A 25,593-nucleotide genomic window follows, 5' to 3' on the forward strand; every position below is an offset into this window, starting at 1 on the left:
GACTTCCGATAACAGTGCCACCTAGTGGCGAATTGCAAGTTCATTTTACCGCGTAAATAAAAGATGCAGACGTTTTTCTTGCACGTGATTTCCAAGCAGACGTTTATAGCACATTTTTGTTTTGTGTGAAAAGTTTAAACTCGGTTGTTGACCGGCTAAATTAAATGAAGTCTATTTTTATGTAAATTAACGCTATGGTAAGACGAAATATAGAGAGTATCATGACTTTGTAACGTATTGAATAGATACCAGTTCTCTTGCCGAGTACGGTGTGATATGCCCTTATACAGTGATATGTGATAGCTACCACATTTACACATTTAGGCCAGACTTGAAAGCATTTTTAAAAAGTTAGAAGTAACCTAATTACTGGAAATCACAATGTAATGTGTTTCATTTGAAGGTTATATTGAATTTGTCCAATTCCATATTTCTTCTCAGTGTGAAATGGTGCAACTTGACGAAATTCTGATTTCATCCGTAACTTTCACATTTCGTAATTTTTTGCAGGTGCTGAATTTCACTTACAGTACCAGGCCAACTTTAACATGGGGATCTTTTGCCATCAGATTGCCGTATTTGAAAGTTACTGGTATATCACTTTCCAGACCACAAAAGGTGATTTGCACTTGGCAGTTCCAGTTTCCAACAACTAATCGAATGAATTTGTGAACACAGGTGGTTTTGATATCGTTGACTGTGGGCGTGGGTTTGGTGGCTGTCCTATCTCGCTATTTGAGAAGGAGGAAAAGAATCAGACCCGCCCAGCCCTCAAGACTGGATGCTGCTACATTGAATCGTAGGCTTCGCTCTGGCTTCAGGAGTCCCAATGGAGGTAATCAATCTTGTTTGTTCATACATCATTATTATTGATAGACTGATAAACATGTGGCTTTCGGTTTTTTCCCCATTTCCTTCCTTCCTGCTGCTCGCCAGACTTCCTGTCGGAATTCCAAAGCACCAGCCCTGTTCCCCAGAGAATACATCGCACGAGATCTGCATCGGTAAACAGCGACCGCTACTCTGTCTCCGAAGGGGCCGACTCCAAATCAACCCCTCAGCTCCTGGGAACAATGGGTAAGTTCGAGACCATTTCCTGAATCGCAGACGTTTTCCACCGAAAACCCTCTCGCTCGCTTAAGTGCGTGACTCAATGTTAAGACGTTTCTAGTGCGGCCGGGTTGGCTGTGCAATTATTGATTCTGGCTTACATCCCAGTCGAGGATTTGAGGATGGCTCCTATCCGACTGGACGCGATTGTTCCGGGCTGTCCGTTCCACTCGAAGGAACACACTGCCATGCAATAATACTCGCCGTGTTCCGAGAAAAAGGCAGAGAATGTGTGTCTAGGCAATATTTCAACGACAGATGACTTGTTTGCTATCTCTCCCTCCTTCCTCCTTGACTGTGGTGTACGTTCATCCAGGGGGTTTTGGTGTGTCATTCTCGGGTCGTGGCCGGAAATATTCCTTTCCCCCGTAGGCATCGATCGACCAATGAAAATCGATGGTATTCAGCGCGTAGGAAGAGCTAAAGGCCAGTTTTGTGGGAATCAAAAAATACGGAATAGTCTATAAAAATTGTGTATCGATCCCCTTTGGAAAGCTAAAAGGATCTTGCTCAATGAACCTCTGGCGATGATGATGAGCTTCCGGCCTGTGTCCACCCTCTCCCAGTCGGGCAAAAAAGAGGGCGGGCGTGTGTCTAACCTTTTCCGTTTAAATGATGGATGTTTCTACTAAGGTCGTCCCCCCGGGCTGTCACAAAACAGACTTTTTTTTTTTTCGTTCATCATGCGTGAATGTCATCTGTGTCTGTTTATTTTTTATTTTTATTCTTTTTTTCTGTACATTAGCAAATGATTTGAAAAAGAAAAGAAAAAAAGGGTTAGGTCTCTTTTTTTCTCTCTCACATTTTTTCCTTCCTATATATATATATATTTATAAATGTGTATCATATTAATTAACTTTTTCTTTTCCACACAAGAAAAAAAAAAGATTGGAGGACAAACATTCAAATTAGAAAGCATAAAGGGCTAAGGGAGGGGGAAAAAATGAGAGAAAATAAAAAAAAGTTTCGTAACAAAATTAACTTTTTTGTTTTTGTTAGCCCACGATTAACGAAAATCCATTTGGACGTTTCGTTCGTTCGTTTTAAACAGATCTATTGGCACACACAGTTCTTCTTTTTCTTTTAATTTTTTAAAATGTCTACGATATCTGAGGATTTGGTTATATAAAGATTGGGGGATTGGACACTCGTTCTACAGTGCGATCACAGGTTTTGTTTTGTTTTTACCATAATTGTTTGGGTGGGGGATGTGTGAGACTGAACACTAAAAACAAATTGAACTGCGACATTTTTCATCGGGCGACGATCAAAATTAAAAGCGAAAGTAGGAAGCTGCTAAATAATCCAGCCGGAACTGGCTGGATGCTGCTGCTGCTGTTGGGGCTGGAGGACACGTTGCGGCTCTTGAGTTCCAAAGTCTCTTTCGTCTGCTTGAGACTGGGCGGCGAAGTGACGGACGAACTGGGCTGAGAGTCGGTCGTTGAAGCCATGGGCATCGTTGTGGATGTCGTTGTCTCGGTCGTCGTTGTGCTGCTGGGCGGAACTGCGGTCGACGTCGTCGTGCTGGGCACCAGGGATCCGTTACTCAGATAGTAAACGTCGCCGTAATGGAGCCGGATGTCTTCCAGGCTCGTCTGTCTCGACTGGCCGTCGATCTGGCGCTTGCCGACAAACTGATCCGAGTAAGTGATACTCAATCGGGTCGTGAAGGGAGCGTCGAACGTGATCCGTCTGGCCGTCAGCGAGACGTTGACGGCCGTTCCGCGCTCCAGCCGGTGCGAGACGTCCATCAACTGCGGGAAAGAGCCCGAGATGGCCGAATCGCCCCAGCGGAAGTAGACGGTGCCGCCGGTGGGCTCGCCGCCCAGGTGGACGCTGGCCGGCAGCCCCTTGATCATCCCGCGGACGTGGCTCAGGTAGGCCGAGTGGGCCACGACGTAGGACAAGGTGGACGCCACATTCGTCTCCTCTTCTGGCCCGTCTTCCGTCATGTTGTCCAGGATGGTGTGGGCCAGACGGACTTCCTCTTGGCTCTGCATTTTGCGACGGTTGCGGGCCACTTGGATGGGACCCAATTCGTAATCGATGGCCTCGATTTCCGTCAGGATTTCGCCTTCGCTCGACTCGACCACCTGATCCTCCACCTGGTCGATGGTGAACATCCGCCCGCGCTGGACTGTCGGGTCCAGGTGTCCCAATCGATAGCCGTCGGCCGTTTTGACCCGTCCGACGTACTGCTCGCCGACCTGGACGGCCCCGACGAAGGACGTCAGCGATCGATCCCATTTGGTCCAGACGAGCCGGCCGGCCTGCTGGACGTTGACCAGGACTTCGAATTTGTCGCGGATGATGATGTTGCCGTAGTAGACGATCCGGCAACTGCTGGATTCCTCCTCGTCGGTGGCTCCGATCTCCAGCCGGCCGACGTGCTGGAACCGGCAGACGTACGTTCCCTGGCCACCCTCGACGGCGTCTTCTGGCATCCTGCCGGCCGTGACGGCCACCCAGTGTAGAGTGCTGGACGTCAGCGGCTGTCCAGATTTCGATTTGATTAGAACGCCGTTATTGGCCTGTACCGCGCCCAGTAACAAAGCCACAACGGCCAATCCCGCCGTCCACTTCACTCCCATCTGTTTAAAATTTCAAAAAGATAAAAGATAAAATTAAATTTCCGTGAAATTTATTTTCGGTTGAATAACAACAACAACACCGGAGAGAGAGAGATAACAAACAACATGGGCGGTTGTCCCTGGGTGAAAGTTGACTTTGCTGGACAACTTTTGTGAAAAGAATATCTATTTAAGCGACGACGTTTTGCTTTTGTTTATTATTCGACTGACCTTTTGCACACACACAGTTCGTCTCTCTATGCCTTTTGTGTTGTGTGTGCTGTAATCTCAAACCCTTTAGACCCTCTTGTTTTTCTTTTATTGTTTTGGACGAGACGGGCGCCCGAGGTCCCCCATTCTTTTTGGGTTGTTTGTGTCGTCTCGGATCTAGTATTAAAAAAAAAGCAAGACAAACGGATCTTTTCTTCTTTTTCTTTTTTCTTTGGCGACATTGTCGCATGGCAACGGTGGCCGTCTATTTTATCACGAAATTTCCTTTCAGTTGAGATTGTTATTTTTCTTTCTTTTCTTTCGTGTTGTTTTCAATCGAGCCGCCAGCCGCAGGATATCTTAATGGACGCATCTCCCCACCGTTTAAGGGTCTCCCTTTTTTCTTTTTCTTTCTCTATTCAATTTTTGCGAGCAAACACATTCCTTTTGTATGGGGCATAAATATGTAGACGGGGGGTAGCAACACACATTGTGTTTTCGGCTGTCTGTTGCAGCCGAAATTCCTCCTTTCACGTCGCCTTTTATTTTATTTTCTCAATTTTTATTTTATTTTTTCCTCGTTGGTCTTTTTTTTAGTTGAGGATCGATGGTAGAAGATTCAGTGTGTTGGCTAACGAGCTCGAGTATCACCGGGCCGCGTCGATATCGATTACCATATTCTTTTTCCTTCTTCTCTGACTCGATCCGCACCATCCACACCCTCGAGATGGGACAGTCGGATGGAAAGAAAGAGATTTAATGACGACACAATAGAAATATAGGAGCCAGATTCAATTTCCCATCGACAGAACAAAAAAAATGTACGTCTAGAAAGAGGGGGGGGGCCTGGAGTGATATCACATTTATTATAATATTCGAATCGATTCTTTATTCTATTCTATTCTTTTCTTTTCTCCCCTACGGCGGCTCCAAGTTGCGTCAATTTGCTCTCACGCCGTGACCGTGTGACTTTTTCTATTCCTCGGCGACGATGGAGGAGAGTCTCTCGAACCTGCAACACCTTTTTTTCTATTATTATTATTTGATATTTCTTGTTTCAACAACACACTTTCTGTTGATTTTTCTGAGGCTTGGCTGTTGTCTAAAGTATCAGCTCTCGACTGCATTGTCACGCACTTTTTGGGGGGTAACCCGGAATGGCAGAGTGTTTATTCGCCTATACACACACGATCATTATTATTATTATTTTCGTAGTGTGTCTGAGTCATCCTTCTACTACTAGAGAAAGTGTTTTTCTTTCTGAGACTAAAGGGGGGAACAAAGTTTTGTTCTTCTTCTTCTTTTTCTCTGTTGGGTGTTTATTCCAGCGTCTTGGAATGAGCCCGGCCTTTAATGTTCATTGGAGCGAATGTGAAATAGAAAGAGAGAGAGAGAGAGGAAGTGGTGGATAGTGCGGAGCTGCGGATGTAATATCCCCCCTCCCTCTTCTACCAGTTCTTCTCCCCCCTCAACCATTTGAACACAAGGAACGGACTGTGAGAAAGGAAAGAACGCGCAGCTGGCGATGGGAAACGACAGTCGACGGAATGACCCACACACACACACACGCCGAAAGTTATTACATCCACCGACGAACGGGAAAAGGAAAAATTTCTCCATCTCTATTCTATGGGAGGAAATGTAATACGAAAAGGGAGGGTTGGGCTGGAAAATAGAGGCGGGGGGGTTATCCCGAATTCATTTTTCTTTTTTAGATATTCGCGTCACTATTCGTTTTTTTAAGACTCTACAGACTTAATTGTGAATTCACAACAGACTCTGACCGATCGTGAAAAATAAAAAAACCTTGGCATTTTTTGAGCTTTGAGCTTTGAGCCTTGAGATTTTAAAACAACTTTGTATTTTATTTTCCACTTTGTTGCACGAAAAATTAGATATTTTTATCGCCGGGATCGTGTCTTTTTTTCCCGTTCAATACCCCTTTTTTCTCGTGATGAAATCAATGCGCACCGGCGAAACCTGTTCGTGACCACCCGATTTTGAGCCGAGTCCATTCGGCAACGGTCTGGGAGAGAAAACGGGTCCGAGATTTTGAAGGCGAGCAGCAGCTCAAGGAATCGAGGAGCCAAGATTGAGCGGGTTCTTCCCGTTCCGAACCAACGAATCGAAAAAAGATGACTGGACACGGTAGTAGTACAGTAGGTTGTTATTATCAACGCTAGACCAACTTCTATTCTTCTCCCCCCTTGTTATTATTAACGTCCAATTGCGGTGCGACTTGTCACTAAATTCATAAAATCCCACCCGAATTTTTATCTTATTTTTGGATAGAGGATTTGTCATCTTTTTCTTTTGATATTTTATTTTCTATTGTGTGTCGAGATCAAATATTGACTAGTTCGTGACGTCAACCAGTACCCCATCCCCCCCCTCCCTCCCTTTTTCCCGTCTGTCTCTTTTGTCACGGCCCTGCCTGCGATATTGCGCCGCCTCGCTAATTAAATGGAGAGTTTGGGGACCTTGTTGGACTTGATCAAATAAAACAGGTCCTCTCACGCTGTCGCTAACCCCAAAAAAGGTTGAAGATTGGGAAGTATTCCAATTTAAAAAAAAAGACCAAAAATAGAAACGCGGAAGCGAATCAAGAATGAACAACTTACGGTGAAATGATTTAATTTAAACAATTTTCTCTCTTTGTTTTCGATGTTCGTTTTTTTTTGTTTTTTTTTTCGGTTCCTTTTTATAATTTGAAAAAATCCGCGGGAAATGACGAACTTACGCCGAGATTTTTTCTTTTTATGAATTATTTTAAGGTATCCGTTGGAAACACTTTGCGGATGTCATTCACGCCAACCGAACAGCTCACGCACTTTTTTTCGGGGGGAGGGTTTATTTCTTTCAATTGTCTTGTCCGGATCGCGCTAATGATAATTGGTCAATTCCGGTTGATGGATCTGTTCTCACTCGAATAATTTTTGGATTTGCGGCGATCGATGTCGATTTTCAATTAGCGGCGACGGAGGATATCGATGAACTTTTTTATTTTTATTATTGAAAAAAAAAAAGAGGACCGGTCGGTAGGACGGATCGGCTGCAACTGACGGTGGTCCGTGCCGTGCGGAGGAACCTGGCCCTGGGGTGGGTTGTGTTCGGTTCTGTTCTGGGCTGTCGACACTAGCGCCACCGCCGCCCTACAGCACAGCACAGTACAGAGAGGCTGACTGCCTTTTTCCGTTCTGATTCACGAGCTGACGTCAAAACAGCAATTTGACAAACGACTGGCACACGGCGCATTGCATGACATTTGGACGTAGGAGGTGGTGGTGGGAGAAGCTAGGGTGGGAGGGTGGTATTGCAATGCAGTGGCAAGTGAAAATTCCGTAACAAAATGGCAGAGAAGTTGGGCGATCGATAGGATTAGAGTCACGATACACACTGGCGCTAAAACAAAAACAATCCTTGGGGCGGATGGGAAGTTGTACAAAAGGAAAAATGGGAGTCCTGAGGGATTTGATGAAAAATGTTGTTCCTTCCTAAAAGGATCTATTGGATTTTGTTTTAAGCACATTTAAAATGGCACCAACAAATACAAAAATGGAAAGAAGAGAGAGAGAGAAAAATAATGTTCCAGTTGCACTTGTCGTTTTGAGCTTCCATCTCGACCGCAAAGACCGGAAGGTTCTCTCACTGAGGCAGCGTGACTCACCTGACTCACGCAGAGGCCCAGCACTTTTTTTTTCTTCCCCCCTATCTTCTTTAAAAAAAAATAGTTGTTGGCGCTTTTAAGTCAATAGAACAACAACCGTTATTGAAATATTTTGTTGTTTTACTTAAAAATATTTAACGCTCCGATTTTCTTTTCTTTTAAAAAAAATAAATAACAAAATAGAAAAAAAAAAAAGAGTTACAAAAAGGGAGTCGTGGTTTGGTTCCAATCGCGGCTATTAACTGTATACAACACTTATCATTTGCCAGCCTTAGAGAGACTATGTTTGTCCAGCGTATAGAACCCCAAAAGGAAAAAAAAAAAAAAACAGAAAAACCAAGCGGAATTTTCATTGGCCATTTCCTCAGTGTGTTTAAAAAAAAACTTTGTTTCAATCAACGCCATTTCCGCTTGTTCAAACTCCCCACCAAAATCTTTTTTTTCTTTTTTTAAAAATGCAAAAGTATTAAGCGCCATCTTGTGTTTTAAAGGGGCTTGCAATTTAAGCCCGGGACGATTTTTATTTTTTTTTTCAAACCCGGGTTGTGTGTGTGTCGGGACGAGGTGATTAAAGATCGATTATGTCATCATCATCACACACAGCAGAGTGGCAAGTAGAGAGAGGAGGAGGGGGGAGAAGTGTGTGTGACGACACAGCAGACTTTTTTATTTTTCGGTGTGTGGTTTTCTCTCTGGCGCACTTGTGTGCGTTGGTAATGAGCTCGTTGGTGTTCGTTCTCGCGTGAGCGAGTGTAATGTCTCCCGTGAATCGATGGACCAGAGACTCTCCCCCCCCCCCCCTTCGACTTGAAAGAAGAAAAGTTGTAGAGTAGAGGAGTTGTATTGTGTGTGTGTTAGACTCCATCGACTTGACGATGGATATTCTAAACTTTTCTTTTTTTTTAAATTTTCTTGGGCGTTGTTCGGGAGGCAATTGAAACCGCACTGAATAAAAATAAAAAAAATGTTCGGGAACTTTTTATTTTATTTTATTTTTATTTTGTTTGAAATTGAGAGGCCATTTTGGCTGTGTCGTGCCGACGCATGCACACACAAGTCAAATGATGGAGGGAAATAACAAGTAGGGGAAAGTTATGCGCCGCAATTTACTCTCTCGTCTCTCGACAATGATATGCGATGATGACGAAATGATTTTCGCTCCTTTACTCTGAAAAACCCCGGGACTCACGTGCACTCGCTCCAAACTTCGGTTAAAAACTCAAAACGGTTGTAAAGAAGTTTATGAAAAAAAAAAGATATAAAATAACCGGATTGTTAATATTCACTAACCACTAGACCGGCCTTAATCGTGATCCTTGTATAATTTTCATTTTCCATTTAAGGCGCCAGCAGCCACCCGAATCAAAATTAGACAGAAACTTTGGTTTCTTTTTCGCTGAAATTCTTTTATGGAGATTGATTTACACACACACACACACACACACACACACACAAAATGGTAAACTAGATTGCTGGTTGTTGTTGTCTGGTCTTCCTTGTCCTCGTTTTTTTCGATTATCATAGGGGGAGTTGGGGGGGTTTAGAAACAAAATGGACGTCCTGTGGCGAAGGAGTGAATGTTAGTGTGTGCAAACCGGTTGGTTTTGAAAAAGAACCATGGCCAAACAACATATGTCGGATCATAGATGAAAAACATTTGCTCCAAATGAATCGTCGATAAGTTTGAGCTTTAACAAATGCAAATGCCCAAAAGTATAGCCGTTTACAGATTCTCGTATGTATTCCATCTGCGGCCCTGGTGAAAAACTCGAAAATATATTCAAACCGGTTTACATTTGAATAAAATATCGAGTCATTGCCGCTGCTGCTGCTGCTGCTGCTGCTGCTGCTGCTGCTGGTTTGTTCTAGATATTCTCTTTGCCAGCGTTGATAATCATCTGCTGCTCGCAACGGTGGGTAGGGAGGAGGAAATGTTATTATTCATCGGAATGTGTTTTGTTTCATTTCGATTCGGTTTCTCCTCAACGTCCTACAATGTAGAGGAGAACAAATATATTTCACGGTGAATCAAAAAGAAGATCGACTTTCGTTCGGGCTGGAAGAAGAATCTACTTTGAATAAATCCATCAAACGGGAAAAGAAAATTCCTCCTTTTTTATTTTATTTTATTTTTTTCCTGGGAGAAGAAATCATAATGTTTTCTGGAACAAGCGCAAAAAAGGCTCCCAACAAACTTATTTTTCTCAAATGGCCTTTTTGGTATGTGTGACGCCAGGAGCGATATTCAGAATATAGATCATTATCATTCTAGCGATCCTTTTAGCTGTAGCAGAGTAGTTGTAGTAGTAGTAGCCTAGTGAACGTGTAACTTTGTCTTGATGCTGATGATGATGACGAAACATCATCTCGTTCTTGTTCTCTTTTTCTGGTGTTCATCATCATCTTCATCTTCCCCGGGGTTTTCATTATCTTTTCCCGCCCTCCCGCACGAAGTAGGAAAGAAAAAAAAAGTTGGTCGTCCATATTTACACACGCTCACATTTTGTGTGTGTCTCGGCTTTAATTATCACGACGCCTTGCGTAGACTTAGCAACGCTCTTCTTTTGTTTGTCAGCTGAGAGAGAAAATCAAAGACAAGGCGTTCCTCTCCTTTACTCCCGGCACCGTTTCAACCCCTGAGGGCCTTTTTTTTTTTACTTTTTAAACGGACGCCAAAACTCCCGCCGGCGATGACGGCCCAATGAGAAAGAAAAGAATGAAAAATATATACAACACTGTAAGGAATGGAACTGTCACGGTGTGGTGGACTGGGACTGGGACTTGGCTGCTGCTGTCGTCGCCCCGTTTCCTACTCATCATCGTTCGGGAGTCGTGACGAGGCCCACCATCACGACGCTTTGAAAAGAAGTGGGGGGGATATTCATCATCCATCTGATGACCTCATTGTCGTGAAAATGTTGACTCGTCGTGTACCCCTCGTTCGACCGAATGAAAGAGGCTTTTTTTTTCATTCGGGTGGCAATCGGATCTTTTTTGGCCATCGTCTTTCTTGGGAAGGACTCGGACCACTTACCGGGGAGGGACGGAAAAGAGCTGACCAGCAGCTCGTGCTCTTCACCGTCATTTGATCCTTGGCCGGACTTCTCCTATTTCCCCCCTCCCTTTCAAATATTTATTTATTTATTTTTACCAAGTGCCTTTTTATTTTATTTTCTTATTTTCTTATTTTATATTTTGGTTTTTTTTTACAAATGCGCAGAAGACTTTTTTAGCGGATGCGTTGCATTTCCTCTGTTGAAAAAAAGAAACATTTTTGGTGCGCGCAACATATTTCATCCACTCCGTCTATTGTTTGCCGATCGTGTTTCACCTTCTTCTTTCTTCTTAATTTTAAATGATATTATAAAAGAAACCCACCCAACTCCCCCGCCGCTGCCGCCGCCACCACCTCCTCCCCCACTTGGTAATTATTGTGATGCGGTCGGGAGTCCTGCCCTGTGCTCGCCCCGAGCGGATTATATGATCGTTGCGCACCTGTCGCTCGCTCAGGAAATGGCTTCGAAAATATTTTTTTACTTTACTTTTACGACTTTGAAACGAATGAAATTCAAGTCATTTTTTTTTTTTTTTTTTTTAAAGCACTTTAAAGAAAAGTGAATAATAATAATAATAACATGGTTGATAATATCAGGGTTGACATGTTGTGTCAGCAGCGGCGGCATCTTGTTGACGTTGCCGAGCCCTCAAAAAGAGCTAAGAAAGAAATGAAAGATAACCATCAGGTTAACGTTTCTGCCGCCCAAAAAACGCCAAGTGTGAGAGATGATAATCATCGTCGAAATAACTTAACTCTTTAAAAAAAAAATGAACTGTAAAAAATATTTAAAGAAAAAACACGAGAGATTTATCATGATTGATGGCTCTTTCAAATTCTTGATGAAAACAGCTGGAAATTTGATTAGCCAGCCCTCAGAAAAAATAAATAATAAAAAATAAATGATAAAATAAATGATGATTTGTTGGTGTGTGTGTGTGTGGTTTGTTTGTGTGTTCCACATACACATATTTTTTTGGTTTGATTGCGATAATAAGGTTGTCGAGTTCCAAAATTGTTTGTTTGAAATTTTTTCTGTTTTTGTTTTTACTTCTTGTTCCAGGGGTCGAATCACTGGAAACGGCCATCAATTACTGGGAGGATGCCCTGGCCGCTTATCAGTCAGTGTCGACGGGATCGGGTGCCGTTCTGCTGACGTCCGAAGAAGCGGAATTCTGCCGCAGTTTGGAACGAGTTCTCAAGGTGAAATTTGTGTTTCTTATTTTTGTACTTTGTTGGTTTTCAATTTCATTTTGGTTGTTTTATTTTTTCTAGGCCGCCTATGTCCTTCAAGACGAGACGGAACACCTCTTCCTGCACGAGCACTCTGTCCTGTTTCAAACGGAAGCGGCGGGCGGCTACACTTCCGGCGCCCAGACGCCCTACTCGCGCACGTCGTACAGTTTCACTTCGGCCGACTCGTTTGTTTCGGCCCTGGGCGGCGATGACGAAGTGGCCGATTTGGAGGACTTTGCCGACTTGCCCATCGACGATAGTTTGCCCAGTCTCTACCAGGGGTCGATGAAGCAGCTGGACGAGAGTGGCATACCCTGCCGGGTGCTCCGGACGGAGCTGGTCGGCTGCCAATCCGACATCGAGTACCTGTGCAAATTGCACTGCATCCGGCTGGCCTGCCAGGGCGTCTTCCACTTGGCCGGAGCCGAGCAGTGGTTCATCAAGGCCGGCCGCTCTCTGCTGACGGACATGCTGACGCTGGCCGACAAGGACCCGCGCGACGTCCTCGAAGCCTACGACGCCATGATGGTTTTCGTCCAGGACCAGAGCCAGCGCTTCAAGTTGGCCGCCGAAATGGAGCACAGAGGCGTCAAGGCCGTCACCTTCTTTGACGTCGTTTTGGATTTCATTCTCATGGACGCCTTTGAGGATCTGACGGACCCGCCCTCTTCCGTTTTGGCCGTCATCAATAACCGATGGCTCAGCAACGGCTTCAAAGAAGGCGTAAATATTTCAGAGCTCTTTCTCTTAACATTCCTTTTATTCTTTTTGTTGTCCAGTTTGATTGATTGAATTGTATTGGGAAAAAAACAAAAAAAGGCTTTGGCGACAGCAGTGTGGAGCGTGCTGAAGGCCAAACGGCGGAAGCTGCTCTACCAGGACGGCTTCATCTCACATTTTTACGGCATCATGGAACACTTGAGCCCCGTTTTGGCTTGGGGCTTCCTGGGACCCGAATCCGACTTGAAGAAATCCTGTTTCATCTTCAAAGTAAAGAACAATGAAACTCTTTTCTTTTTAAACCAGTTGGATTTTTAGCGACTTATGGCGACTTCAAAAGAAAAATTGACGTAATCGGATGAACTCAGTCCGTTTTTCTGATTGATCCCTTTAGGGACATGTCGAGGGCTACCTGCAGGACATCTTTGATTTCGATCGCGTTCGCTACGTCACCGTTGAAGACATGGCCGAAGATGTTTGGGCCCTGGCCAGGCAACGCATCGACGCCGTCAACCGGCAAATGCCGCGCAGATGACCGCAGCCGGAATCGACACACAATTTTTCCAATTCAACAAAACCCCCACGCTACTTTTTCACAGAGAAAAAGCAAAGCAATAAAGCAAAAAAAGAGATTTTTTTTTAACACGTTAGAATCAACTGATGCCATTATATTTAATGGCCATCCCTAGAAGTCTCAAATGTCGACAACTAAGAAAAAAAAACGATTTTCTGCGAAAAAAATATAGTCACCGATTTGCAATCAATCTAAAATTTTAAAAAGTTTGAAATTCAACTCGTGTTAATTGCGGTGCCTAGATGGCGTTAGGTGTCGACCCGCTTTTGTTTTGACTAAAAAAAAAATTATGATGGGGAGGGGGGGGGGAATGGTTAACTTATATAATAACACAGCCGGCGTGTGTTAGTCTTGAACTTGAACACGCTCTCTAGTTGATTGACGCACACGAGATTACCATTTATTTATTTTTTATTTTTATTTTAAACGACTTTTTATATTCGTTCATTTGATTTTTGATTTTTTTTTCTTTTAGAATATACGCGGGACGGACTGGATGATGGATGACTATGTCTTCCGGACAGGACATTTCGTTCCGTTGTCTTGAGAGTGTTCATTCAAATCGTTAGGGGGTTGAGAGTTAATTTGGTTCTTTTTGAGTAGTCGTGTGATTTCTTTAGCTATGGGGAGGGGGGGGGGATAAAGGAAAAAGTTTCCCGCAGGAATATACAGGATGTGTCAAACGCGGCTGAGCAATCCCTAAAGAAGTTGATCGTGACGAAAGGTAATGATCATTTACGTTTCCTCCCCCTCACACCAATTATTTATTCATTTTCTCTACCGTATTTTTTTTTCCTTTTTCCGTTGCGCAGGATATCAAGGAACACACGGAATGTATCCAGCCTTCCGGCACTTGTTGTTGGAAAAAGTCTCCTTGGCTGAGGGTCAGACGGTTGGACGTCACGCGCTCGGACTTGAACTCGGCCGTCGGTAATTGAGGCGCGTGCCTCTCATACCTGAAGAGACCCATAACCATTTACCTCCTGGACCCTGGACTTTAGCTGGGCTACTCCCGTGCATAATTCGCCAATTTGCCAGAGAATTGTTGAGGACGACGTACACGGGCTGGTACACATCACGCCCTTTTTTTTTATTTTTATTTTAATCCATCCTTCCATCTATCTCCAGCCGGGGGAGAAAAATGGCGTCTATCGTTCAAACCCAATGGCGAAGGAAGGCCTTCCATCATCACGAAATGTGAAATGAAAAAACGACCCAACAGAAAAATGTGTGGCGTAATAAAAAGGGAGGGGCTGGCGGCCGCACTAGACTCCTTGATGGATGGGTATTATCGTTCGTATACTCTCTCTACCCCCACCCGGAGCTGTTTGTCCGAAATCAACAAGGTATTGTACTGGCGGAGGGGGTGAACTTCCCATCTTTGACGTCACAGCTGCGGACCTTCACTTGCACTCCACCACCATCCTGTCAAAAGTTATTTATTTGTGAAACTTGAGCTAGAGTTACTCCGGTCGAGTCCTTTTGGCGTGCCGGATGGACATTAGTCGAATTGAACTTGAAGAGGCCTAGAAGCTAATCATACTCTGGGCTGGGGGGGGGGGGGGTTCGTTCGGTTTATTTGGATTATATTTATTTGCAATCGAATTTCTCGTGACTTGACTGGTCGGCCTGGCCAAAGGAAAACTCCGGTCCGGGTTTGTCGAAATTTCCGATCGAGTGATGTTTTCGTCCAGGAGGTTGTTTCTTTTATGATTTGATGGGATGCACGATGACGTCGTCGACGTCGGGAGGAGTTTTAAAGAGATCGGTATACTGTCGTCGTCGTCGTGAAAAGTTTTGAAAATCCACCGGCCGCCGCCGCCGCCGCCGAACGATGGAGAAAGAAAAGTTTGGCGCCTGGTGTTGGGGCGCAATCGCGAAACGGCCACGTCCCAAAAGAGAAAGTGGGTGGAAAAAAAATAAAATGAAAAGAAAAGAACCAACAAAACTCTAAAAATAGACAAACAAAACTTTTATCTCTTCTCTAGGGATGGACGGACGGGGCTGGAAAAGTTCATCCGGTTCACCCTCAGTCTCTGTCGGCATTCCATCGCGTCAACATCGGACAATGTTGGCCATCAGCTGTGACAGCAGCAGCAGCAGCAGCCATCGACTTGCCTGATTAGGATGATGAGTATGTTTCAAATTTTAACTTTTATTTATTCAAACATTTTTTCAAAGAGGTTTTTTTTTAAGTTGCCTGGAAATTGCCTGGACTTTTTTTTTTATGTCCAGGCACATTGAAAGAAACTCTAGGATAGGACGAACTCTGTGTGTGTGTGTGGGTAGATAAGAATGGCGAAGGCCGGTTCTCAACTTGTTGTTAAAGGCGCTGGCCTGTTAAGGGGCTGGCGGCCTGGGCGTCGGCCGTTATAGGTAGCGGACCCCCCACCGACCCAAGTTGTTGACACGTTAACACACACACACACTAGTTTTCCCTTCCCAGTCGTCTTACCGGAAGCTACGGCTTTGGGTGTCGGTGAATTGTCACCCGTCCGCCAGTTGTGTCCGCCAACTGATTTTGAATGGATTAGGAGCCAAATTGTCAAAATAAGTTCGTTTTTTTTTTATTTCAAAAATGGCGGGAGTTTGAAAAAGTGTTTTAACAAAAATACGACAAGTGGGCGATGGGCAGAGCGGAAGAGTGTGGATTATGAGTGGTCGAGGTCACATAACGATCCCGACTCAGAAATCCAAATATTTCAAATCCATCGGTGATTTCGACGGTAAAGTTGTAACCAAATTTGTTCACCTTTTCAAAAAAAGAATCCAGGTGGATGTGTAAGAGGGGAGGTGAGGTGGTGGGGGAAAACAAATGATGTTGGATAATAGTGTCGGGACTCTGTGTGTTGTTGTTGTACAAGTGCTGGGCGAGCTTGGGGAAACGCCCCTTTAAAACCCCCTCCGCCCGACCGCCCGCTGAGCACGTGGATCCCGATATCCCGGCGGATAAAAAATAAAAATAACTCTTCAAAATATTCACCCACTCACTCTCACGCCATTCAACGCAATGTAATTCGTCTGGGGCGATCCTTTTATTCCCCGCGTCCGTAGTAGTTGGTTATATTATCTGATTTATATTATGCCCGGCTCAAAGTCGTTTCGTTTAGTGTCGGGACTCTCCACTCTTGTTTGTTTCCCCCCCCCCCCTCTCTCTCCCCCCTCGTGTTTGTTATTTTAATGGATCGTTTATTATAATAACGGATTCGGTAACTTTAGTAGACTCTCCCGCTCCAGCGGCCGGTCTACTCCCACAAGATGGGGTGGAGTCGGTAAATTTTTTGTATTTTGTTGTTATTTATGGCTCCTTTGGCTCCTTGTCGGTCGCCCGGAATCGATTTGCCGGAATTTCGATGTAGTAGAGGGGGGCCCGTTGTTTTTGTTTGTCGACTTCCGATCTATTTCCCATTGGCACACAAGTTTGACATCTCAATCGACTGGGCATTGGATTGCAGTTTTACATCATGTTCAACCCTCCTTCAAGGCTATGGGCCGGCTTGCATATACACGGTCAAAGTTTTGTGGGTTTTATTGGGAGTCCAGGGAGAAACAAGAGAATCGCCCGTCACTCTAGTACCTACACATTATGTTACTCTCGTCCGTCTTATCGTCTATCGTCCATGTATTTTATAGATCGACGGGCAGTAAAAACGGGTGGGACGGGACAGAGGGGACCCGGTGGGTGGGTGGCCGGTTGTTGTGTGTGATGGAATTTTATGGCCCAGTTGTCGAGTTGTCGACCGGCCATCGGCGAATGATCGAATTTACAGCTAAAGCAAATAGAAATAAGAAGCCGACGGCTTTTTGGGCAGGCCGTCGTCGGCTTGTTCCTATCCCCTCCCTTGGCCTTTTGGTTCGAGTGGGACGCCACTCGACGGAATCGACCCGTCGGAAGTCGTCGGCCACCACTTCTGGGCCGGTACGACACCACCTCCTTCCTTGCGACTCCTTCCAAACCCCACCCACAGTTGGGAAAAACAACTCCAGGAGCTCCGTCCAGCTGCTGAACTAACGTGGATGGGGGGGTTCCCAATCGGACACACTGTGTCCGTCATCGGTACACAAGAGTCTCTGGCGTCGGACGCTGCGGATGCGTGTGCCACTTTTTCAGCCGTCCACGACGCCAGCGGCGGGATTTTTCAAATAATGCGGATGCAATTGCATCCGTTGACGTTTTAAGTGTGTGTCCGTCTGTGTGTCACTCTCTTTAAATATTGTTGTTGTTGTTGTTGTGCAGCAGTCGACGATTTAGCGGTCAAAACATTCAGCGCCGGATCAGTTGCACTCCAAGTCAATTTGGGACGCGGTCTCATCAATTCCGCTTACGACATCCACACGATCCAGGATCCCGAAGAGAAGGCCCTGGCCCAGCGACGACTCGACTGCCGCAAGCATCTTCTAGAAATGAGGTCCAGGAATGCCGATCTGATGGACCCCGAATCCGGCGGACAGACGGTCATGCAGCAGGAAGACTTACAGGTTTGATATTTTTTTATTTTTTCAAATTACCCGCCATTTTTCAAAAAAATTTAATTTTGATTTGAATCTGTTTTATTCTAGGAATGGCTGGACAATTTGCATTTAAAGTTAAAACAGGCCTGTTCGGGTGTGTCGACACCTGCGACGGGTTCGTCCGGCAACACTTTGGGCCCTCCGGTGCGACCTGCGCGCCCGTCTCGCCGATCTGTCGCTGCCATCGCCGTGGCGGCCGCTGCCCAATCGAAATCGTCGACGGCTTTCCATCTGCCTCTTCCGCTTGGCTCCACTCTTCCGGTTCCTCCTCCTTCCTTCTCCTACTCGCTCCTGCCTCCTCCGTCGCCGGCATCCAGCAGCAGCGGCGGCAGCAGCGGCGGTAGCAGCGCCGACCCGTCCATCATCCAGTGAGTTCTGGGGTTGGGTGGAGGGGATAAGTGTTGGCGTATGTACGCCAGTTTACTGGACAGGTCACGCTAAGGATTGTGTCCGCCGATCACGATCATTAGGTGGAAATATAAATGACCTTGTCTACCTTACCTATCGCTCCTTCTACCCGAGTCGCAGCTGGGCCACCCACCACCCACCCAGCCCGATAGGAAAACATTTCCATCTTCATCGATTTCCAGCGTGTCGTTCCACCGGCCAGCCAAACATGTCACGAAGGAGCAGAGAGAGTGCACGTACTTGAAAATTTTCGCCATCAAATTTCCCGCCCCCTACCCCTCTCTTCCTTCTTCCGCCGGATCGGAAGTACCCGCCCATAGCATTTTTCTTTTGTATTTTATTTATTGTTATTATTATTATTTTCCTTTTTTTATCCTTTCCATTTTCTTGACGTCGTCGTTGCATGCCGGACGGACTTGGCCGCTACACCGCCTCGGGACGCAAAATAAACAACAGCGGGGTAGAAAAACAAAAAATTGTTTTTGAAGTTTTTCCCCTTGTGCGGTTGTTGCCATGGTTACCAACCGACGGTTATATCCAGCCAAACCAATTGGTTGTATGGGAATTTGTATACGTATTGCTGTTTGTGTGTGTGTCTGGGATGTGTGTGTGTGTACAACCAAAATAACAGGGGGGTATAGATGCGCGTGCTCAACTTTGAAGACGGACGACCGCGCCACAATCCATCCCATTTGGCTTCCAGGGCTTTTGTCCTAGAAACTTAGGCGGGCCGAATTGTTGTCCAGGGCCCCGGGAGACGCAGAGCAGTTGCTGCCAGTCCCAGCTCGCCTCCTGGGATTTCATTTTTTGTCTCGGTCAATTTGCCCAGTCTGTCGTTTATCTCTTTCAAGTTTCTGCCCAGTTAGTATGTGGGGTGATCGTTTCCGAGTGCGGGAATGAATTTGAAACGATTTTCGATTGGCTACGAAACATGCAAGAATTTCGAGCTTCCGCCGGATACAAGTCGAATCCCAGAAATCCGCCGTATTGTTTTCATTTTCATTTGTTTGTTGTAGATTTTTCGATGGTTAACTTTGGATTTTTACGTTTATTGTTTTGTCGCAGTAAGTTTAAAGCGGCCAGTGGAGCGGCCGTTGGTTATCCGCAAATCATCCGGCCGCGTTCCATCAACGGATTGGCCGACCAGGGAGCCGCCGCTTTGACCGACGGCCAGTACATTGAGCGTCTGCAGTTGGCGCTGCAGCAAGCGTCCATCTCGTCTCTGCAGGAGAGGCTGGCCGAGCGCAAAGTCCAGTCGGTTGTCCAACTCTCGGTAAAACTGGGCAAATCCTATTATTCTAAATTGATCCATTTGATCTAATTGAACATTTTTGAACGGACGACAGTCGTCCAGCGGATCCGTCCGACCCAAGACGACAGTTCACGTCAAATCGCCCGTCAAGGTCCGTCGGCACACTTCGCCCAGCAAGGGACACCATTCCAAGCATCACGTGACCATCAGGCCGTCCAAATTGAAAGGCACAACGTCGTCCAGTTTGCCGGCGGTCAGTCCAGCCCCGTCCCAGCCGGTCCCGGCATTGCTGGCCAAACACTCGAAGAGCAAAGGGACGGGCAAGGGCAAAACGGGCCGCTCCAGTCGACACCGGGCCGACGAAGGATCGGCCGACAGTTTAGTTTTGTCCAATTCCACATCACCGTCTTCCGACCTGATGACAACGTCCAGGGCTCATCACATACCCCGTCTGTCGGACGTGGCGGCAGCGCCGGCCCAATCGGACACACAGGCGCCCAGGCGATCCTTCATTTCCGGCGATTTCTTCAACTGCGGCCAGGTAAAATAATATTAATGTCCAGGCAAAAAAACTGGAGATAATTGAGGTCATCTTTTCAATCGATTTTGGACAGACAGTGGACGATATCTACCAGGCGGCCGAGCATTTGATATTGCCGCCGGCCCGTCGCGACGCCAACATGTCGGATCAGTCGGGTGGCAGCAGCAGCGGCGTCCAGTACGACACTGGGCCGTTGATTCACCATCAAGGCTCGTTGGCCCAGCAAGTCGAGGAGATTCCCATCGTCGAAGACTTTTGGGGCGCAGCTCCCGACTACTGAAATTCAAAGGCCCATTGTTTGGGTTTGAGTTGGAAGCCGGAACGGACGGACCAAAGAAAAGTTGCAACAACAGCGGGGCAAAAGTGTTGACCCCCGAGCCGTTTTTTGGGGTTGTTGTTGTTGTTGTTGTCAACTTTTTGATGTTGCCCCTGTGGCTTTTCATGTCCCCTTTTCTTAACCCGCTTCGCGTGACGGTGACCACACACACAATCGATCCGGCTTCCGGCTGTCTCCCGACCTCTTTTCTCCCATTTATAACGTCCAACTTTTTCTTTTTTGTTGGGACCTCTATTATACTATTTGATTCTCCCTTCTTCCGGCCCGTCCATAAATCACTCTTTGTCGCTCTTGTGTTTCTAATTCTCTTGATTCTCATCCATCTGGATTGTGTCTCGTCGTGGCGCTAATTTCGACCATCAACTTGCCGTACTCGTGTCAATGTATAACTCACCGCCGCTCGCTCGCCATTCGAGCGTGCTTGTAAATAACCGAATGAAATGACTCATCAAACAATAACGAAATCCTTTTTTTTTTCATTTTATTCCGGTGGACATATCTGATGTTATGGATAGTCTCTTTCTAGTTCTGGCCCTGCCCGGCTAGACACGCAAAGGTGCCTTGGTGGTAGACTCTGTCGTGTGGCAGGTATATCTTTTTCTTATATGCCTTTGAAAGAAATTATTTATTTTGTGTTGGAGAAAGTCTGTTTTGTGTGAGGTCCGCGTCGATATCACGCACACACACTAGTCCCCCCCCCCTACTATCCTTGATCGAAAGCCACACACAATACGTTACGTGAGTTTTCTACTGGCCCCCACCCCGTCTCGTATTATTTACACGATGAGGGTTTTCGTGATCGCGCTCGTTTCTTTTTCTTCGGTCGTGACTGTTCTGCTGTCCAATTCTTTTGGGAAATCGTTTCTCGCATCGAAATAGCCTAGTAGAGGGGACTGAGGGGAAAAACAGTTCAAATTATATTATGACGCTAGAGAAAAAAAGAATTTAGATGTGTAACAAATAAAATGGTCGTCAACTTGTTTTTCGGACTAGTGTAATGAAACATACAATAATAATGTTGTTGCTGTTTGCTTTTTTCTTTAGTGTTATCCCCCACATTTCTCGTCTCCTCGACCAGATATATAAATTTATAAAAAAAAGAGAAAAAACAAACAAACGTGAAGTAATATAAGTGAAAGAACCAGGTTGTTTGATACGGCACACATAAAGAAAACAAGACACACACATGTCCACCATCCCCCCTCCAAAATTCCCGCGTGAGCACACTAGAATGTTTTCGTTTCAACTTGATGATATTTTCTTACTCGAAGAAAAGAGAGAGAGAGAGAGAGAAGGTCAAAGAAGATGGGGAAAAAGTAGTTGGTGCAAAAAGGATGTGGTCATCGGGAAGTGTGAATGGGGAAGAAATGAGCTTCCGAATTGAGAACGTAGCGGTCGACGCTGAGCGTCTTCTGGTCGTCGCTAAAGAGCAGGTAAAAGTATTTCAGCGTCTCGCCCAGGAAGAACGATTCCATCATGTCTCGCAATTTAATCTCAGACACGCTCCTGACGTTGCCCAGGGAGCTGTAACCGTTTTCCACCCGAGCAAACTTTTCAAATGCCTGCAAAGAATTCAACGAAAGAAAATTGTCAATCGAATTCAAGTAAGTTTTCCTACACAATTTCTGGCAAACCTGGAAAATTTTCCAGCCCCAGTCTTGGTAGGTAGTGTTGCCCGTCAAGTGGTACATGTACCACAGGCTCTCCACCGTTTCCGGTCGCAAGAGATTGTGTGAATCGGCCGGTTTGACGATCATGTCGTTGTCACCGTCGTCCTGTTTTTATTTTGTTTTGGAAAAAAGAATGGCGGTTACTTTGTGTTTGGGTTGTTTGGTGTTGGCTTGACATTGACTTACTTCGTTGAAATAAGTGATTTCGGGCGCTAGATGAGTGGGCTGAGCTGCGTAAGTCTGGTAGCAAGTGTAGAGGAGGTCCTCCGCCAGGCGCAAATGTTCTTTTGGCATGCCGTAGTGAACGCCAAGGGCCAGCGTGCCCGGAAGGAAACACAACAAATGGTCCATTTTGGCTTTAAAGTCATTGCCGTTGATAAGCTCTCCGACGAAAAGTAAATTGTTCGGCTTGGAATGACGCACGAGGAGGTTCTTGACGCCGCTGATGGATGCGTTGTAGTCATCTCGTAAACTATCCAATGCAAGAAAATGATTTACTTTAGTCCCATTGTCTAATTGGGGCATCACAAACTTACAAATCGATGGTCCTGCCCGTCTGAATCCACTGCTTCAGTAGGTACTCGTAGTACGAATCTCCGCGAGCTCCCAGCGTTATGGTCGACTTGCGGAATTGGCCCGTGTTCGGATTGATAAAAATGGGAACCAACCCTTCCGTTTTTGGCAACTTGTGGATAAATTTTGACACTCTGAACGACAGCTCCTGGAATTATCATTGGAATGGATCAGTTTTTTCGTCGGTTCAACGGCAACCATTTCAATTCAACTATACTTACTTCGAAGGTGGGATCACCAGTCGAGCGGCTGAGATCGCGAAATTCAAGTTGAATGGTCGTCACCTCCGAAGTGGTCGAGTCGGCGTTCCACTTGGGAGGGTGAGCCTTCTTCGTGCCAAGGTTAACATCGGAATATGGCACCCCCGAAGACGTTTTAAAGCTCGGCAAAAGAAGCAAACCCAGTTCCAGCTGTAAGCAAGGAGAGTTGTCATTATAAAGTATTGATTTTTTGTTTTAGACGTTGGACAAAGTAGATTAAGGATCTCACCGCTTTGTCTAGAAACATTTTATCACCAGATAAATGATACGTGCTGAGCAATCCGCCCAGTACTCGAATAGTGGTTTCAAATAAATTAATATCTCGATTTCCATTGAATTGCAAAGAGTCTTTGACCCAACTACGGGCTTCGTTGAATTCTATCTCAAACATTTGGAAAGAAAGAAATGAAATAAAAACTTTTGAAATTGAAATGTGTTTGGGGACAAACCGTCAGTTAGACCCATTATGTACATGGTATCTAGAGAGTCTATGATTGTTAATCCAAGATGAAACCAATCGTTATAAGTCTGGCTAATCGGCTTCAAGTGGTCGTGGCCCCATGCATAGGTTTTGTAACCCTTCCAAGCGTGACTAAAAGCTTCCACAACTGCTCTTTGACGGTCGTTGGTGGGTCCAGTAAAAATAATTTTCTTGTTGTTCGTGTTGAGTGGATCAAATCCATTCCTGGGTAGGTTCACAGACTTGTCTTCATTCTTTCCAGCATGATTATCTTCCTCTTCTTTGGTAAGTGGCCTGAAATTTTCTTGGATAGGTCTTGATTGAGTGATGGGTTTTGGAGGACCTTCAGGTTCTCGTTCATAATCTAAACTTGGTTTTATTCCTTGCACTGTATCCAGACCTGCTGCTTCTTCGTTTTTAGATGGGGCTGGCAAACCTCCACTTGATGGAAGGTTAGGCAACACAAATAGTATGGACAAAGTGATTAGCAGAGCCATGAAGAGTAGACAAGTGTTGCGCTGAAATCTGGATAGCTGATTCCACCTCTGAGAATAAAAAAAAATTTATACTGGTCTCTTTGATGGGACTGTGAAATGTCAACTTACACGCCATAAACGTTTCCTTTGGGTATTTTCTCCCCACAAAGTGTTGGCTGGATACTGAAGTACATAAGGTACGAGGACAGATGTGTATCCTCGTTCATGAATAGGTGTCCCCATTGAATTACCAGTGAATAATTTCTCTGGTTATTCCAGCCACAAAATTACAAATGAAAAACCTGCTCTAACTAACTATGGATCCTAAATTTTTGTGTCGGAGGATTTCGACGTCTGCATCGATAATATCGCCACTTATTTACATCGTTTCAAAACAGATAACGGTAAACTTTAGTAAAACTTCATTAAAACACGGAAAACTTTTAGGACTTGTGCTAACAATCTCATTAATACCTTGACCGGAGCATATTTTGCTGTCTGTAGGAATTCGACGTCATAATAGACCACAGGGGGGATTGCCACCTAAAGCAAAATAAAACACAAATCAAAATCATCTTCCAAAAAAATTACAATTCAATACGTTTATTTTCAAAATTTTAACTTGATTTTAATAATTTTCGTTCCCAATGTTTTAATCACTTTTCTTTTCGTAAAAAATTTTAGGTTTTTTCCTTGTTTTCGCTCCGGTTTAAATCAAATAGCTGGCACCGTTGCTCCCTTCTTTCCCCAGCTTATAGCAGAGCAGTTCTTCCTTCAGTCACTTGAAGAAAAAGCAGTTCCGAAATGGTAAGCAAGGTTTTTTCTATCCAAAATCATCCTGAATTGTAAAACTATTTCAACCATTACAGTCGAATGTTATTGAAGAGTTGATTTTGCACCTTATTGTGAACCCATTTATGTAAAAAGTTGTCTAGTGATGGTTTGTTTTTGACATAGAGTTAAATGTCGGTGTGTGTGCCGACCCTGGCTGTTCATGTGTGTTTGTAGCAATTCAATAATTTTTCATTTTTCTTATTACTTAATAGGCTAAAGTGAGATGCCGCGATCTTCGTACCAAGAAGAAGGAGGAACTCCTTAAACAACTTGATGAGCTCAAGAAAGAGCTCTCTCAGCTTAGGGTGGCCAAAGTCACAAGCGGAGCTGCATCCAAACTGTCCAAGATGTAAGATTATTGGTTACTAATGATCCTTTACAGTGGATGTTATGTCTATTGTCTCTATTGTGCGAAAGATTTAAACTCATCTTGCACAGTTAACCTGTTGACAATTCATCATTCCATTGTTATGTTTGTGCACGCTTTCAATGATCTTTAATGAACTACTATTTTCCCTTTACAGTCGCGTCGTCCGCAAATCTATCGCCCGCGTTCTTATTGTTATGAACCAGAAACAAAAGGAGAACTTGCGAAAAGTTTACAAGGTATGAGGTTCATTATACTGCTTTGACATTGTTCGATGAATCTAACATATCTTTAATTTTCACAGAATAAGAAATACAAGCCCCTGGATCTCCGCAGCAAGAGAACACGTGCTATGCGTCGTGCCCTTACCACCGGCGAGAAGGCAAAGAAGACCTCCAAGGAACTGAGGAGGAGCAGGGCATTCCCCATGCGCAAATTCGCAGTCAAGGCTTAAAATTATGCTTTGGATATCTTTGCTATCGGGCTCATTACACTCGATGTCCGTCAAATTCATTTGTTCATCTCCATTTATTATAAAAAAAACTAACAAATCGCTGTTTTCCAAAAGCAGTTGCATATCGAGGTTTAAACAGATTTTAGTGAAACTTGTCTAGATTTACCAGCTAGCGGTATAAATTGTTCGCAATATTCGAAAAATCAGTTACGTAATAATATACCATTGAGTATTTCATTAGTGTTTCATAGTAAATTAAACCGATATAATTTAATCAGCATAATCAAATAAATGCTTGGTCAAGCCT

The 25,593-nt window shown here is 44.9% G+C and overlaps 4 protein-coding genes and 1 long non-coding RNA gene across 9 annotated transcripts in view; 2 read left to right on the forward strand and 3 right to left on the reverse strand.

The window, feature by feature from the left end:
- LOC124350283 overlaps nt 1-25,593 on the reverse strand; it is a 212,576-nt gene that overhangs the window by 163,719 nt on the left and 23,264 nt on the right. The window lies entirely within an intron of this gene.
- On the forward strand, nt 59-20,139 carry LOC124349634. 3 transcript variants are annotated; one of them, XR_006920301.1, is made up of 9 exons: nt 59-197; nt 511-618; nt 679-835; nt 937-1,077; nt 11,676-11,815; nt 11,888-12,571; nt 12,668-12,838; nt 12,963-13,866; nt 13,955-15,035. XR_006920301.1 is itself a non-coding variant. In XM_046800392.1 (8 exons), the coding sequence occupies exons 3-8, from the start codon at nt 15,270-15,272 to the stop codon at nt 20,133-20,135; spliced, it is 1,431 nt and encodes a 476-aa protein (XP_046656348.1). In that variant the 5' UTR covers nt 13,103-13,866; nt 13,955-15,046; nt 15,131-15,269; the 3' UTR covers nt 20,136-20,139. The 3 variants fall into 3 exon arrangements, 2 of the variants coding, with proteins under 2 accessions (XP_046656348.1, XP_046656349.1); XM_046800392.1 differs by lacking the exons at nt 59-197; nt 511-618; nt 679-835; ... (2 more) ...; nt 11,888-12,571; nt 12,668-12,838 and adding exons at nt 15,131-15,276; nt 17,380-17,621; nt 17,703-18,022; ... (1 more) ...; nt 19,409-19,855; nt 19,929-20,139 and having other exon boundaries at nt 13,103-13,866; nt 13,955-15,046; XM_046800393.1 differs by lacking the exons at nt 59-197; nt 511-618; nt 679-835; ... (2 more) ...; nt 11,888-12,571; nt 12,668-12,838 and adding exons at nt 15,131-15,276; nt 17,383-17,621; nt 17,703-18,022; ... (1 more) ...; nt 19,409-19,855; nt 19,929-20,139 and having other exon boundaries at nt 13,103-13,866; nt 13,955-15,046.
- On the reverse strand, nt 1,967-6,959 carry LOC124349700 (protein unzipped-like). 2 transcript variants are annotated; one of them, XM_046800495.1, is made up of 2 exons: nt 6,631-6,959; nt 1,967-3,701 (listed from the first exon to the last, which is right to left on the reverse strand). In XM_046800495.1, the coding sequence occupies exon 2, from the start codon at nt 3,699-3,701 to the stop codon at nt 2,364-2,366; it is 1,338 nt and encodes a 445-aa protein (XP_046656451.1). In that variant the 5' UTR covers nt 6,631-6,959; the 3' UTR covers nt 1,967-2,363. The 2 variants fall into 2 exon arrangements, with proteins under 2 accessions (XP_046656451.1, XP_046656450.1); XM_046800494.1 differs by having other exon boundaries at nt 6,512-6,959.
- Nucleotides 21,173-24,162, reverse strand: LOC124349546 (endoplasmic reticulum mannosyl-oligosaccharide 1,2-alpha-mannosidase-like). Its single transcript, XM_046800238.1, has 8 exons — nt 23,761-24,162; nt 23,145-23,700; nt 22,925-23,073; nt 22,657-22,845; nt 22,399-22,583; nt 22,049-22,334; nt 21,827-21,967; nt 21,173-21,754 (listed from the first exon to the last, which is right to left on the reverse strand). The coding sequence occupies exons 1-8, from the start codon at nt 23,872-23,874 to the stop codon at nt 21,533-21,535; spliced, it is 1,842 nt and encodes a 613-aa protein (XP_046656194.1). The 5' UTR covers nt 23,875-24,162; the 3' UTR covers nt 21,173-21,532.
- Nucleotides 24,340-25,341, forward strand: LOC124350162 (60S ribosomal protein L35-like). Its single transcript, XM_046801203.1, has 4 exons — nt 24,340-24,438; nt 24,678-24,814; nt 24,990-25,071; nt 25,137-25,341. Exons 1-4 carry the CDS (start codon nt 24,436-24,438, stop codon nt 25,284-25,286), a joined length of 372 nt encoding a protein of 123 aa, XP_046657159.1. The 5' UTR covers nt 24,340-24,435; the 3' UTR covers nt 25,287-25,341.

Source organism: Daphnia pulicaria, chromosome 7 (assembly GCF_021234035.1).
Source record: "Daphnia pulicaria isolate SC F1-1A chromosome 7, SC_F0-13Bv2, whole genome shotgun sequence".
NCBI classification, from domain to species: domain Eukaryota; kingdom Metazoa; phylum Arthropoda; class Branchiopoda; order Diplostraca; family Daphniidae; genus Daphnia; species Daphnia pulicaria.